Source organism: Clytia hemisphaerica, unplaced genomic scaffold, assembly GCF_902728285.1.
Source record: "Clytia hemisphaerica strain Z4C2 unplaced genomic scaffold, Clytia hemisphaerica genome assembly, whole genome shotgun sequence".
NCBI lineage: Eukaryota > Metazoa > Cnidaria > Hydrozoa > Leptothecata > Clytiidae > Clytia > Clytia hemisphaerica.
In genome coordinates this window covers 1,413,301-1,430,351 of record NW_027103852.1, presented here as the reverse complement: position 1 = coordinate 1,430,351, position 17,051 = coordinate 1,413,301, and the positions used below count along the sequence as shown (strand labels likewise).

General features: G+C 39.3%; 2 protein-coding genes and 1 long non-coding RNA gene across 3 annotated transcripts; 1 reads left to right on the top strand and 2 right to left on the bottom strand.

Annotated features, from left to right (window-relative positions):
• Positions 1-1,518, top strand: LOC136807870 (uncharacterized). The gene has a single exon (XM_067064489.1). It carries the CDS (start codon positions 1-3, stop codon positions 1,516-1,518), a length of 1,518 nt encoding a protein of 505 aa, XP_066920590.1.
• Positions 1,519-4,125: 2,607 nt separating this feature from the next.
• Positions 4,126-5,834, bottom strand: LOC136808016 (uncharacterized). The gene is made up of 3 exons (XR_010846736.1): positions 5,683-5,834; positions 5,162-5,299; positions 4,126-4,421 (listed from the first exon to the last, which is right to left on the bottom strand). It is a non-coding gene; the product is annotated as an uncharacterized lncRNA (long non-coding RNA).
• A 1,429-nt stretch (positions 5,835-7,263) lies between these two features.
• Positions 7,264-13,245, bottom strand: LOC136807869 (uncharacterized). Its single transcript, XM_067064488.1, has one exon. The coding sequence runs from the start codon at positions 13,243-13,245 to the stop codon at positions 7,264-7,266; it is 5,982 nt and encodes a 1,993-aa protein (XP_066920589.1).
• Between the last annotated feature and the right edge of the window lie 3,806 nt (positions 13,246-17,051).

The window sequence follows — 17,051 nt, the reverse complement described above, 5'->3', positions numbered from 1 at the left end:
ATGTTAGCAGACATCGGAACTCGAAGAGGATCCAAACTCAACGAAGTCGACAAAGATTCCAAATGGATAAATGGCCACGACTGGATGCATCTCGACCAAAACTCATTTCCAATCAAATCAGCCAAGGAGCTCAAACTAACTGAACGTGAAATGGAAGAGGTGCAGAAAGAAGTCCAAATCAACATCCATCATGCAGAGTGCCCAACGAAAGAATTCGAAAAGAGGTATACGTTTTCAAATTACCTTCTAGATCCAAACTACAGAAGCTTCACCAAAGTCACCAGAATCATGGCTTACGTCATCCGCTATTTCAAAAATCTACGTTCAAAGAAGTACTCAACATCAACTCCAAACATCGTCATCAAAGAAGTGCCACAACTCACTGACGAGGAAATATCTGCTGCTGGACACTATTACTTCAAGAAGGCAGCCGATGAAGTACGACAATTTCTTCCTCCAAAGAAATTTGAACCAATCACCACATCAAAGGATGGTATCCTACTCTACAATGGTCGAATTCTACCAAGCAACTCAATCACAATTGTTGGTCGATACACAGAAGCAATGTTGGACCTCATTTCATCAACATTCTGCGTTCCTGTCATCGACAAGAGTTCACCAGTCGCCTTCAGCATTGCATCAGATATCCACTGGAACCACAAAGACGTGCAACATGCTGGCATCGAAACAACATTACGTCACATCATGAAAAAGACCTACATCATTGAAGGACGCTCACTAGTCAAATTGATCAAAAAGTCATGCCAACGATGCAGATTTCTCAACAAACGAACAATTGAAGCTGCAATGGGACCTCTACCAGAAGCTTGCATCACAATCGCTCCTTCGTTCTACAATACGCAATTCGATCTCAGTGTACCATACAAAGCCTATTCTCCATTGCACAAGAGATCAACAATCAAAGTATGGCTTGTCGTCTACTGCTGCTGCGTTACCTCAGCAATCTTCATCAACGTTATGGATGATTACTCAAGCACTGCTTTTATCCAATCCTTCACACGATTTGCTTCAAGATATGGTTTTCCAAACCAAGTCTACTGTGATGAAGGAACTCAACTTGTTAAAGGATCCAAGGACATGAGATTCAACTTCAAGGACATCCAATCCAAACTTCACAAAGATCATGTCACCTTCCAAACGTGTCCTGTAGGCGCACATAACATGAATGGAAAAGTGGAACGAAAAATCAAGGAAGTCAACACATCTTTGGAAAAAACAATCCAAAACGAACGTTTATCAATCCTACAATGGGAGACAATCACTGCAATCATTTCAAACTCCATAAATGATTTACCCATTGCTATTGGAAATGTCATCGATGTGGAAAACATGGACCTTCTCACTCCAAATCGTCTCCTTCTAGGACGCAACAATGACCGAAGTCCAACAGGTGATTTCATAATCTCATCTAATCCAACGAAATTACTGGACCAAAACTCGAAAATCTATGATGCTTGGTTCGAATCATGGCTACTAAACCACGTTTACGTAACCTGATTTTAATTCGCTCTGTGGATGATTTAGCCTGGGTATCCAGACTCAAAATTTTAGAAAAAAACACTCTAACCTCAACATACAAAGTTTCTAAAATTATAGAGTCTGGTGCAACTAAAAAGTCTGATACAGTTTTGAATGACACAGTCTGTGAGTAAACCCTTGTTGACAGAATCTCAAAATGTGGAAACCCAGGCAGACACACATAATTACTTACCATAAAACCTCTTTTACAAACTCAATAAACTTTCAAAACTACTTTAAACTATATCCAAACGTCAGCCACATTCATAAAGGCTCCTTTCCATCAGCCATTTTGTTTAGAAATGAACCTGCGTTTTCATTTTCATTTGTTTATCTTTTTTTGCAAGGTCAGCTTTTTCCATAAATTATGCGCGCGCATCGAAAAATATCAAAAACCCCGCGAAAATTCTGCTCAGTGACTGGGCGCGTACTAACCAATTAGAGACACTCGCATATGCAGGGACAGATATCCCTGCAGACGAGTTACTTGAACCAGACCGTAAACCTGAGACAAGATTATAAAAAACTAGACGGTGAAAAAGTTTACGGTCTGGATATCCAGGCTATGGATGATTGTGATATCATGAAAGAATTGGGAGATATTGCTAAAAATGTCGATATGAAATTCAAATTGAATAATTGAAGTTAAATGAATCTTTCAAATGAGAAAGCAATTTTTGTTGATTTTGGCTGGGAATGTAATGCAATGGCAGTTCACTATATATTTTATTTATTAGAAAATCGAAAAAAAAATTACTTTTCATTCTGTGCTTTTTTCAGTCTCTCCTTCTTAGTGTTTTTCAGGTTTTTGTCTTTTGTTTGTCACTCCTTTTTTCAGTCCCATGTGTCTTATCCTTTTGTTTCAACTAGTTTATCATATATTTAATTAGGCCAATTATCAATAATTATGTCTCATGACATCACTTTTTCATTACCTCTAGGGAATAGAAGTATTTTTTAATTAATTTCATATACTTTATAAAAAAATCATTTTTTTCAAACACACCTCATGTGCATTAGAATTATGCATTCAGACTGGAAGGATTAAACAACTTTTCAACTTTCAAACTTTTCAAATAGTTTCAACAACTTTTTCAAATCAATTTCAAGTATCAACACACACACTTCACACAGCTTTCAACTTTGGCTCACCTGGTAGGTTCATGTTTGTTTTTGTTTGTGTCAGCCATTTTGTTTTGCTTTTTTAGGTGTGTCTTAGGTTAAGTTAGGACTTAGAATATTTCACTCATTTTTCTCATCGTTTTTTTTACTTAACTTTACTTTGGACTTAGATTCTCTTTCACAAATTTCATTGACTCAGACTTAAATTCTTTTCATGTATTTTAATTTTCAATTAGCCTCAAATTCATTTGTCAATTAAGACTTTGTCATATTTTCATTGTTTTTCAATTATTTAAACATACGTTTTTTTTACTTTTTCAGTTTGAACTTTGAACAATATCACATCATCGTTACAAATTTGAGTCAATTTACTGTGTGTACCACATTGTCTTACACGTTTTTTATAAGAAAAATTTCATAAGAATACGAGGCTGAAATTTGGCCAAAACCTAAAAACAAATTAAGAAGAATCTGAGCCTCAGATTTCAGAAATTACTGAGAAGTACAGGTTTCCATTTTCATTAATATTGACATTTAAGCCTGAAAAACTCATATCAAATTAAGAGCAGCCCAGCCAGAATCATATGACTAACTGTTTTTTCTATAAAAAGCGTATATCTGAAGATACTGCTCTTCATATGTTATTTTAATAATGTACACGTTTATTTGAGTAGAGTAATATTTTTAACTATGAAGAGCACTTAATAACTACTTGTGGTATAATAAGGGAATTTCCCAGAAAAGGGAGTTTCCTTAGATTCATTAACTCTTCAGGGATAAGAAAAAGACAAACTGAGATTTCAAAATGAGTAATCAGATCAAAATAACTCCGGAAAAGTCTTTTTGATGATGATAAAACAATAAAGAGACCGTAAGATAAGAATGCTCCTGTTAAGCGGAACTAAAATACTGAAAAACGCGCGCAAAAACAAACGCAAAATTATGAGATGTTTGCCTAACTTCCTTATGCTTGAAGCTATGAATGCCATCTTCGGGAGCTTTACCATTACATTACACCATTACAAAGTGTGTTAGTGCAGATCTATCTGATTCGAATCTAATATTGAAGACAATACCCAATCTCGAAAGCAAAGAATCTAAGGGGTACTTTAGAAAAACAGAAGAATATTTAAGAGAGGATTAGAAAATAAGGGCACAGAACAAATGGATTTTCAAATTGAGGGGGGAGAAATGGATAAGGGGTAATTACTGGGGTAATTTTTGCTGTTTAAAGGGGGACTGGAAAATATGGATGAAACCATGCCATCTTTAGTTAAAATTTCGGCATCATTGATTACGTCATCGCCACCTGATGGCGTCATCATTCTTTGAAAATACCGAAAATAGGACCCCCTCTAACTTTTTCTAACTTTAACTTTTGTTGCTCAAATCAAAATTGCATTTTTTGCCTATAACTCAATTCCAACGGAAAATAAAGATAAAAGTTTAAGAAGAGCAAAAAGATTGTTAAAATTGTTTATAATATATATCTTGTCAACGACGAACACTCATAAAATGTTTTAAAAAACAAGATAGATCGTTCGATAATCAGTGTCATGTCATCTCAGTGTTTTTTTTGTATTACAATCCCAATCTACAGGTTGTCGATTCCCACAGACTTCTTTTGTAAGGATAATAACCACCGGAACATCTGCACATCATTTTAGCACCACATTCTGCTTTGGTTGTAGAAACACAAGCTCCATCCTGTCGATTTCTACAGATGCGACAACGGTCACGGCAGGTTTTCCATAGATATCCTTCAAAAAAAGAAAAATAACACATAACACATTTTTTGAAACGATATTTCGACCTCTTACGTGTCTTTTTCAAGTTACTGTGTACAGATTTTGATTCTACATTTATTGAAAAAAAGAAGATATGGAAAAGACACTTTTTTAAATTTGAATATCGTATACAGTAAGATCATGTGTTAAATCAGATTTCAACATTGCTTCTCTACCCATTAACTGAGGTTTTAAAAGTATGCTTTAATAGGCGACATTTTTCGCCGTCCGAAACCCCAAGTTTGGTCAGTGACTACCACCCCAACATATTCATTACTTTTTGTACGACTAGCGGTTAAAAGAACGATAAATCATGCATGCGTATAAGTCTCTACTTTAGTGAGCTGGAAATTCTTCCAATACCGTAGAAGTATTATTCATACTGCAATGGTAGATATAGTATTTACCGAAACTACCAATATAGTACGTATGTTTACTTATCTACACATATAGTAGAAATAAGTGTGAGGATGTGTCGCAAATACAGATGCTTAACATCTATACACGTTTTTTTACAAAAATATCCAAAAATATTTAATACTTGAATTTTTGAATTTTAAGCCTAAAAATGTTCTTCCTTTCATCATTTTGTGAGCATTTTTGTCCATCTTCTTGAGAAATTGGAAGTTCTACAAAGCCTTAAGATGTTCTTTATCTGTTCGAAACATGTTCTTGAATAGTTTTTACTTAGGAAATACAGAAGTAACACCTACCGGTTCCTGGCTTACTCCATCCAGTACATCGACTCCAGGCCTCCCAACATCCTCCGTTGACCTCCATTACCACGATTGTTAACAACAGGGCTACGGATAACAACCTCATGGCCTCGTGATATGTTTTATTGATCAGTTCTAAAAAAATAACATATGTGATAGTGATTTTATAGTTCAATGTAGAAAAAAGAATTGAAACAAAAAGGTTAATTACCCATTGAAACTAAGCACTTTTTGTAGGAGATCTGTGAACTCCTATATAGCAAAGTGCAAAGGTTTTGCACGTTCTTAAAACAAAATTAATATGAGTTGAAATAAAGTTATTAGATGTGTAAATTTGGTCAAATTTATCCCAATAAGGTTCGTAAAATTCATAAAATTTCCAATTTTTCCTCCTTTTTGTCCCACTAAGAACCTGGGTGTCGAAAGCCGGATGGCACTCCCGTCATCCTGTAAACCTATTACCCCCTCGGAATAAATGACGACTTTAAATTTAAAACAAAAATTTAAAAATTTCAAACCTTTTTCTCTGATTCGCAAAATGAAAAGATTTCGTCAAAACAAGCCAGATTTTCAAGACTCGTTATTTTACATGAACTTTTAGTCACTGATCGCTGTATTTATACAGCTTAAAACAAATATTTACGTTATGATGTGGAAATTTTGTATTTATATTGCTATAAGATTAACATTAGTACACTTGTTGTTATAACGATATTGTATTTGACACGTACTGTATGTTCTAAGAATTTACTTCCAGTTTCTACATACACTGCTGAAAGCAACCTGTTTCAGATATCAAATTTTTTGCTTGTTAACTTGGACACACATTTTTGTATATTCTAAGAATTTACTTCCAGTTTCTACATACACTGCTGAAAGCAACCTGTTTCAGATATCAAATTTTTTGCTTGTTAACTTGGACACACGTCTTTTATAAGGACAAACTGTAAAAGAACATAAGACCATAAGCTTTCGATGGCTAAAATGTTGTACAATGAAATAACCCCTGGGACCAATAGCGAAAAGGAAATTATTTTAGACCATCTAAATTTATTATTTGTCTTCAGAAATCCTAGTCCATGCACAGCGTCCTGTTGTAATAGACGATATCGCCTTAACGTGAAAACTCAGATTTGACCTCCGAGAATTGCCCACAATGTTTTGCGCGGAAAAAAGTTCAAGGTGAATTTTTTTCCGCACAAAGCATTATGGGGAATTCTCGGATTACTATTACCTCCCACTCTCTTTATAGGGTTTGTACGTTTTTCCAAAAAAACAAACTTTATAAGAATATAAATAAGGCCTCGATGTTAATAACATTGAGAACAATTTATGAGCATGCTAAGGATTTATAGACTCTAATTTCTTAGGAAATAGCGCAAAAATATTCACATAATGGTGATAACAAGGATATGTTAAGAATATTTTTAGTCCTAAAACTCAATAGGTTAAAAGCATCCAAACGTTTCAAAAAAAATGGATGTTCTCGAAGTAGTACGCGTTCATAAGCTATGATTGATAATGTAAAGTATTGAATTCAAAGTGAGCCATAGACTTCAGACAAAAATATTCATCTCGTTCATTCTGTCTTCTTGTCATAACTCGCACTGTTGAACTAACTTCATACAGAGCGATAAAAAAATATATAGTGAAAATTCTGACATTAGAAAAAACTAGAAACAATGAGCTAGTGACTATACTACAAAAGAAATACAAACGTCTAGGGATTCGTATAAAAGATAATTACTTTGAGAATATAAAACGAGATAATTGCTACAATTGATAGATAATGATCGTAAGAGCGACACAAAGGACATCTTTAGCTAAAAGTTCCGTGGGGAAATATAAAATGTAACACCCCCGTCCTTGAGAAAACCTCTCAAATGAAGTTTACAACCAACACCAACATGCCACGCCCATTGATCATTACCAATTAACACAACGAACGTCAATCGAACCAACCAGCACCACAGCTGGATACGAATACTAATCGAATCAGTGGATAACGACCAACAAATTGGATATAATTGTCAACCAACCAATGAAGGTGTTGACTACCAGATTGATACGGATGCTGGTTCTCCTGGTGGGGTGCAATCCTAGTTGCTCAATTCGAGTGGTGAAATCATTGTGATTGGCCGTGTGTAACGACCGGAATGAGTGATGACTTCGACCTTTCGGACACGATTGTCCCGACCAGGAAACACTTGATTGATGCGGCCGAGCAGCCATTTGCCGCGGCTGAGTGATTGGGTGTCATGTACCAGGACCAGGTCACCAACCTGGACGTTTTTTGAAGCTCGAGTCCACTTGTTTCGAGCGGTTAGAGTTGGAAGGTATTCCCTTCTCCATCTATCCCAGAATTGTTGAGTGATTGACTGGACTTGTTTCCAGCGCTTTCTTGGAGTCACGTTGTCATTGTAAGTGATGCATGTTGGAAGTAGAGTAGAAGCTCTTCCAATGATAAAGTGGTTTGGAGTTAGCGCGTCCAGGTCAGACGTGTCATCACTGACTGACGTTAGTGGTCTGCTGTTGACAAGTGCTTCTACTTCAGTGAGGACTGTCAGGAGAGTAAAATCGTTTAACACGACGTATTCGGCCATGATGATCGCATTGAGTGACGTCTTTACACTTCGAACCATCCGTTCCCATACCCCACCCATGTGTGGGGATTCTGGAGGGTTGAAATCCCATTCAATGCTTTGACGTCTCAAACTTTGGTCGATCTTGGCAGAGTCCATACGTTCTAGTTCCTTCTTGAGTTCATTGTTTGCTCCTTTAAAGTTTGTCCCACAGTCGGAACGAATTAGCTTTGGGCTTCCTCTCCTACAAATGAAGCGTTCCAATACGTTGATGAAGTCGTCTGATTCTAAGGATGGTGCAACTTCTAAGTGAATTGCTCGTGTTGTGAGGCAGGTGAATATGCATCCCCAACGCTTTACACGGCTTCGCAGTACCTTGACGAGTATTGGACCAAAATAATCAACACCCGTGTGATAGAACGTAGGCGTTGATACGGTTATTCGGTCTTCTGGTAAGTTCGCCATCTTTGTAAATGATGGTTTGGCGTTTAGCTTTTGACATGTGATGCATGATTGTATGATCTGTCTACACATGGCTCTTCCACCGATAATCCAGTAACGCTGCCGAAGGAGTGACAACATGTGCTCTTTTCCGACATGGTGGAATTGGTTGTGAAACTTTCTGCCCAGTAAGATGACGGCAGGTTGTTTGGCTGGTAGGACGATTTGATGTTTGGATGCATAGGGAAAGTCTCCATACTTTAGTCTACCACCAACACGCATAACTCCTTGATCATCTAGGAACACATCAAGTTTCTTTAGAGAACCTTTCAGTTGACGTCCTTCTTGGATTTGCTTCATTACATCTGGGAAGGATTCGTTTTGGATGAGTTTGACAAGCTGGTGCTCACTTGACTCTTCTTGTTGTAGAGTTGGTTGATAAGTTGGACTTGATGAGATGATTTCTAGTCTTTGCGTGGATGTCAGTTGCTTGGATTTGCTCGATGATTTTCGACTTGCCTTGAAATTCTTGAAAAAGATGTGTATCCATGCAATGACACGGACGATCTTTCGCCAAGAGGAGAATCTCTCGTATTGTAGAAGAGGTTTGGTTACGTTCATTTGCGTGACGTTTACCCTTCGAAGTTCAATGTAGTTTTCGTCTAGGGGAATCTTCGGGATTGATGGCCATTCCGATTCAGGTAGCCTAAGGTACGCTGGACCGTTGAGCCATACATCGTCTTCTACTGCTTTCAACCCTTCCTCTCTTGTAGCTAAGTCTGATGGGTTTGTCTTTCCGGGAACAAACTTCCATTGGGATACTTCGGAATGCTCTCGTATTTCAGAAATACGGTTGGCCACAAATGTTCTGAACCTTCTCTCCTCATTGTTGATGCATTGCAGGTTCAGCGTCGAGTCAGTCCAGAAGATGGTCTGCTCGAAGTCGTGGTCGAATTCTTTGTTGATCGTTTCTTTGATTCGCACCGCCATCACTGCTCCTTGCAGTTCAAGGCGTGGTAAAGATATTTGTTTTATTGGTGCAACTCTGGTCTTTGCCATAATGATGTGAACACGAACAGCGCCGCATTCTTCGACTCGTATGTAGGCAGTTGCAGCGAAGGCTCTTTCTGAAGCATCGCAGAAGACATGTAGCTGAACAAGTTGAGATGATTCAGGGATTAGATCCAGACTTCTGGAGATGCGGATTGATTTTGATAGTTGTGACAACTCCTTTAGCCATTGTGACCAAACTTCGTTCGTCTTGACATCTAGTGGTTCATCCCAATTGACTTTCAAACGCCATAAATCTTGAAGAATCAGTTTAGCTTTGAGTGTGAATGGTGCTAGGAAGCCCAGAGGGTCAAATACTGTTGATGCTTTTTTCAAGATCAGTCTCTTTGTGAGGGTAGTAGGTTTCGGATCGACGTTGACGTTGTAGAGAAAGCAATCTTCCTTTAAATCCCACTTGACACCTAGAGCTCGAGTGATCGTGTTTTCAAATTCAATTGAGGTATTCGAAGCGCGTTTGTGTTCTGGAGCGGCTTGAAGGACTTCCTTTGAATTGCTGTTGTATTTCGTCAGGTTGAATCCTCGATTTCCCATCAGTATGTCGGATGATTTGATGAGCTCCTTACCCTTGTCTTCGTTGGTTACTGATGAGAGGAGATCGTCAACGTAGAAGTTCCTCAAGAGTGTGTTGATGACATCTGAGGGGAAGTTGCCTTTCTGATCAGTTATTGCTCTTCTAAGGGCGTATGAAGCACAGCACGGTGAACATGTGGCTCCAAGGATATGGACGAGCATCTTGTATTGATCTGGCTCTTCCTTTGAATGTGGATCATCGTGCCAGAGGAACCTCAATGAGTCGGTATCCTCAGGTTTAAGTCGAACCTGATAGAACATCTTCTCTATGTCGGCGACGATGGCTATTTTGTGTTTCCTGAACCGTAATAATACCCCAAGTAGACTGTTCAGCAAGTCTGGACCGGTACTAAGACTGGAGTTCAAGCTTTGATTCTTGGTCTTTGAAGCTGCATCGAAGACCATTCTCACCTTCCCTGGCTTATTCTCGTTTATCACTCCGTGGTGGGGAAGGTACCATGATTTGGTTAATTTTTCTTTGGATTCTTCCTTTGTCAATTTCCGGGCATAGTTGTGGTTAAGGTACCCATCTACATTTTCTTTGTACTTGGTAAAGTAATCTTGGTCCCTTTGGAAGCGTTTGGTGAGGTAAGATAGTCTCCTGGATGCCATTGGTGAGCTGTCTGGAAGTTTCTTATCAGACTTCCATAACATGGGTACGACGTAATGGCCGTCTTCGAAGGTAGTTTCATCTTCTAGCACTTTTAGAAACTTCTTATCCGTCACTGACATTGGTTCCTGCATGTCGAATTCTGTTCCAAAGGATTCAGTGTCCCAGAATTGTTTGACGAGATCGTCCAGTCTGTTCTCCTCTTTGTGAACCCTTGGTCTGATGTGTTTGATCCATATTGATCCTGACGCACCTCCTTCGTATAACCCGAACAGGGTCCATCCTAAAGGTGTCTTGGTTGCATAGGGTAGACCAGACGCTCCCTTTCGAACTTCTTTGGTAAGTAGAGCTGCTGGCACGTCGGCACCAATGAGGACTTGAACTTGTCTCGATTCTACTTGAGGAAGATCGATGTCTCGAATATAATCCCATTTAGGGTCATCTGTTACTGGAACTGTCTGTCCTGGAACCTTGAAATTGTCTTCATGTAGAGAGTAGACATTCTTCACTTGAGAGACGAAGCTTCCATCTGTGGAGGATAACTTTAAGTTGACAATCTTGGCCTGCATTTCCTCCTCGTCTTTGATGGTACCAAAGGAAACTTTCTTTACCTTTCCTGGCAACTTGAGTGATTGACAAAGGCTCTTTGTTATGAGTGTACACTGGCTCCCACTATCGAGGAGGGCGTAAGTATTGACTGAATGACCAGCTTGGTTTGTAACTGTTACTGGGACGACTTTCAGGAAGACGTTGTAATCGTTTCTGGTCATGTTGATGCTTGGTAACTTTGGCCCGTCCTTTCTATCTTTGTCTTTAGAAAATTCGGGTTTGGCCTTGGACTCCAAATTTACTATTGCCTGGTGGATTGTAGTATGGTGATGCTTCTTACACCCCTTTGCAAAACAAGTCTTTTTTGAGCTGCAGGTACTGACACCGTGTCCTTGACCAAGACAGTTGAAACATAGACGCTTTGACTTGACAAAGTTGAGTTTTTCGTCATCTGGTTTTGCTTTGAAGCCTTCACACTTGAATAGGTAGTGATCACCGTTGCAGCATGGACAGTGCCTTGTATTGTCTGTTGGACCAAACTTGTGAACACGTGGACCATTTCGATTACTTCGATCAGTTGGCAGGTTTGGGTCCTTTGAAGCCATAACTCTTGCTTGTAGCCACTGCTCCAAATGGATCAGGTTTGGTTCTGCCTTTCGCCTGAGGATCAAGGAGTACTCAGACCATTTTCTCAGGAGGTGGTTGGGAAGTCTCTTTAGTATTTGTCTCAGAACATCAGTGCTGTGGATGTCAGCCGTATACTTCATTTTCACTAATGTATTAATGCAAGTAGACAGGGCGTAGTAGAATTGGGTTAGAGACCTTGAATCATGTTCGGGTATTTGGTTACCAGTGACAACCTTTCGTATTGTTGCTTGGGCAACCAGTGAAGGATTACCAAACATGTATTTAAGTCGTTTGAGTGAAGCGATGTAGCCATCGGTGTCACTTGCGAAGCCTTCTATTGCCTTCTTTGGTTCGCCCACGAGGTGTTGGTTTAAGTAGGTTCTTTTTTGAAAGATGTCCAAGTACGGTTGATTGTGGACCATATCGAAGAAATTTGAGATAAACAAGACCCATTTATCGGCGGCCCCATCAAAGGTAGGAAGTCTTTGGGGTGGCAGTCTTTGCTGAATGAGCATCTGCATTTGAACGTCATGGATCCTACCATCTGGGATGATGTTAATAGTGGATCGATTGAGGTCGTCTATCCAAGCATCTACAGCTTGTGTGGAGGAAGATTCATCTTTGTCTTCCGGCGATACCCTTTCGGTTTCTTTATCTCTCTCCCTTGTGGACTTTATTTTGACACTTGGCTGACGTTTGTCTTGAATGATGTAGGTACTGTGGAGAGGATCACCTTCAATGATTGGACTATTCAGTGGTGCATCGGTTCGCAGATTTTCTTGGAACGTAACTTGCCTTTGTGTTCGACTGTTTCCGTAACTTTGGTACAAGTCCTGGTTGGTAAACTCACCACTTGATAATCGAGATTTGAGTTGATCTCTTGTTGTTTGGATTGGTTCTTGAAGGTAGAGTCTTGATTCTGAAGTTGGGTCTAGTCCGTCTTCGTAAACATTTGGTCTTCGGAGAGGACTGGGTAAACTTGAGTTTGGTTGGTTTCCCCTTTGCAGTTTAGGATAGTTGTCGAGAAAGGGGGCTGTTTCTTGTGAATTTGCAAGATGTGGTAAGTCTGAAAGGCTGCTGCTTTTCCTTCCTATGTGCTTTACATCAGATGATTTCTTTACATCAGCATTGTGTCGTCTGTTTGTAGTTTCAGTAAGGTTCTCAGTGACATGAAGCTGTGAGAAGGCTGCGGTAATATCGTCAGGCAGTGATTGAGGTCTGTCATCTGTCAGGGATTTCTCCTCTTCTTGGATTTGGGTTGCGGTTTCTTCTCTCCACATTTGGACTCTTTCTTTAACTTTTTCCGATGAAGACGAGGATAACGTGTCGTTCTCACGTTCCTTCAGGTATGTTGTAACGTCACCACAACAAGAGTTGATTCTCAAGGAGAGATCATCGATCCAGATGTCATTGTAATCAGGGTTATCGTTTTCCAGGAGTAGCATCAGGTCTTCGTGTAGTATAACAGCTTGATGATGCATGTCATCGAGAGCAGTTCGAAGGTATTTTACCTTAGTTCGACTACCTCTGGTTAAGATTAGTGAACTGATCTCCTCTATGGTTTTAGTGATCATGTACTTCTTGCTGTTCCTTTTTCTCTTTGCTTGAGAAATCTCTCTTGCCTCCGGCATTATGTCGAGACAGATGGGTGGAGAAGAGAAGAAGTTGAGTGTTGGCTTGAAGCTAGTCTCTTCAAGACTAAATTGATGGAAGGCAGTTACTGATTTTTGTTAGCCAGCTGCTTATTGGAGTCAAGATATAGTGGTACTTGACTTGATGTCTAGACTTTGTATTATAAAGTTTGGATAAAGTAAAGTTTGGATACCGATCTCAATTCAATCCAACTATCATCACATAGCTTGGATACCGATCTCAATTCAATCCAACTATCATCACATAGCTTGGATACCTACCTTATTTCTTGAATACGATTGCTCAGTTCAAGTTTTAGAGCAGATTGAACACCGATCGCTCAATCCACGTCACAAGCAAGACTGGATACCGATTGCTCAATTCACACTCTGCTCCCAGAGACCTGGATACCAATCGCACAACTCAAGTACACAAATCATAGATCACACCGATCACCACATTCAATCTAGACGAACAAAGTCTAGACATCAAGTCAAGTACCACTATATCTTGACTCCAATAAGCAGCTGGCTAACAAAAATCAGTAACTGCCTTCCATCAATTTAGTGATCATGTACTTCTTGCTGTTCCTTTTTCTCTTTGCTTGAGAAATCTCTCTTGCCTCCGGCATTATGTCGAGACAGATGGGTGGAGAAGAGAAGAAGTTGAGTGTTGGCTTGAAGCTAGTCTCTTCAAGACTAAATTGATGGAAGGCAGTTACTGATTTTTGTTAGCCAGCTGCTTATTGGAGTCAAGATATAGTGGTACTTGACTTGATGTCTAGACTTTGTTCGTCTAGATTGAATGTGGTGATCGGTGTGATCTATGATTTGTGTACTTGAGTGTGCGATTGGTATCCAGGTCTCTGGAGCAGAGTGTGAATTGAGCAATCGGTATCCAGTCTTGCTTGTGACGTGGATTGAGCGATCGGTGTTCAATCTGCTCTAAAACTTGAACTGAGCAATCGTATTCAAGAAATAAGGTAGGTATCCAAGCTATGTGATGATAGTTGGATTGAATTGAGATCGGTATCCAAGCTATGTGATGATAGTTGGATTGAATTGAGATCGGTATCCAAGCTATGTGATGATAGTTGGATTGAATTGAGATCGGTATCCAAGCTATGTGATGATAGTTGGATTGAATTAAGATCGGTATCCAAGCTATGTAATGATAGTTGGATTGAATTGAGATCGGTATCCAAGCTATGTGATGATAGTTGGATTGATTGTGATCAGTATCCAAGCTATTTGGCGATATTGGATTGAGTTGAAATCGGTATCTAAGCTATTTGAGCAATATGATAGAGATCGGTATCCAAGCTATTTGAACGATAGTTGGATTTTGAGAGAGATCGGTATCCGAGCTATTTGAGTGATAGTTGGATTGAGAGTGATCGGTATCCAAACTATTTGAACGATAGTTGGATTTTGAGAGAGATCGGTATCCGAGCTATTTGAGTGATAGTTGGATTGAGAGTGATCGGTATCCAAACTATTGAACGATAGTTGGATTGAGAGTGATCGGTATCCAATCTATTTGAGTGATAATTGGATTTGAGAGAGATCGGTATCCAAGCTATTTGGACGATAGTTGGATTGAGAGTGATCGGTATCCAAGCTATTTGAACGATAGTTGGATTTTGAGAGAGATCGGTATCCGAGCTATTTGAGTGATAGTTGGATTGAGAGTGATCGGTATCCAAACTATTTGAACGATAGTTGGATTGAGAGTGATCGGTATCCAATCTATTTGAGTGATAATTGGATTTGAGAGAGATCGGTATCCAAGCTATTTGGACGATAGTTGGATTGAGAGTGATCGGTATCCAAGCTATTTGAACGATAGTTGGATTTGAGGGAGATCGGTATCCAAGCTATCGTTGAGCAATAGTTGGATTTTGAGAGAGATCGGTATCCAAGCTATATGAGCTATATTGATTGACAAAGACGAGGTTGGTAGGATTGAAATCGATATGAGTTTCGATATATCGATTGGAATCGTACTCTGATAACGATACAAGCGATCGTCCGAGGGTACAGTTGTAAGTCAAGCGGTCAAATGTGATTCCAAACGATGAACAAACAAATAAATGGTATACCTCACCAACCAAGTAACTTTGTGATGTAACCAATCTTGGAATCTGTCAGGGATTTTGACTCCATGAGCGTCTCTTCTCAGGTTGTTCTCAGCAATCACCTCAGGGAATTGGACCAAGATGTCCCTTAGGCGGTAAATCTCGGATGCCAATTGACGAACACCCGCTCTCCAATGTCGTGAGAGAAATCAGGAATATGGACTCCACGAGTGCCCCTTCTCAAATTGACCAGCAATCACCTCGGATGCCAATTGACGAACACCCGCTCTCCAATGTCGTGAGAGAAATCAGGAATATGGACTCCACGAGTGCCCCTTCTCAAATTGACCAGCAATCACCTCGGATGCCAATTGACGAACACCCGCTCTCCAATGTCGTGAGAGAAATCAGGAATATGGACTCCACGAGTGCCCCTTCTCAAATTGACCAACAATCACCTCGGATGCCAATTGACGAACACCCGCTCTCCAATGTCGTGAGAGAAATCAGGAATATGGACTCCACGAGCGCCCCTTCTCAAATTGACCAGCAATCACCTCGGATGCCAATTGACGAACACCCGCTCTCCAATGTCGTGAGAGAAATCAGGAATATGGACTCCACGAGTGCCCCTTCTCAAATTGGTAAAGTCTTTTGTACGAAGACTTCACTTCCACTAATAAACAAATTTCTTCTTGATATAAGTGGTGGTTCTTGCGAGTTATTGTAAAGTATTGAATTCAAAGTGAGCCATAGACTTCAGACAAAAATATTCATCTCGTTCATTCTGTCTTCTTGTCATAACTCGCACTGTTGAACTAACTTCATACAGAGCGATAAAAAAATATATAGTGAAAATTCTGACATTAGAAAAAACTAGAAACAATGAGCTAGTGACTATACTACAAAAGAAATACAAACGTCTAGGGATTCGTATAAAAGATAATTACTTTGAGAATATAAAACGAGATAATTGCTACAATTGATAGATAATGATCGTAAGAGCGACACAAAGGACATCTTTAGCTAAAAGTTCCGTGGGGAAATATAAAATGTAACAGATAAGGAGCCATCGAGCCAATGTTGGTGGAATGAATGAGCTATGAATGAATAAAGCTGTTGCATTAAATCAATCTCATCAACATGATGAATAACAACAATACTTCGTACAGCACAAAAGGTAACTCGATCCTTCTTTTCATTGGCATTTCGATATCGAATGTAACACTTTCGAACTTTACCATCACGACCAGTTTCAATTGAATCGACCATACCAAATTGATAGCTGGATGACAACTTTGATTCGTGTTTGGTGAAGAGCACAACGTCTCCTTTCTTGATATCTCTTCCAGGGGATTAAGGCGGGGTCAAAATGCTTGCAACGTTACAAATCATTTTTAGAAGCTCATTTTGGGCTCAAACGGAGCGTATAACTAAGTAGAATAAGATTCAGTCTAGGCAGATATTTTTTTATTTAGAAATTTTGCGTAATTCGCAAAAATCCTCAATTTTGCGCTATTTTAATGACGTCATAAAAATTGAAATCCTAATAACTTTTGATAGAATTATCAAAATAATTTCAAATTTTGACCAAAGATGCACTTCCACGAACCCGCTTTATTCCCCTGGAGTCGACTTGATTTGAACCATTTTGGAGTAAACATGAGTTGAGGTACATGTTTTACGAGCCATGTTTCTAACCAGGCGTCGAAAATTGCTTTGTTCTGA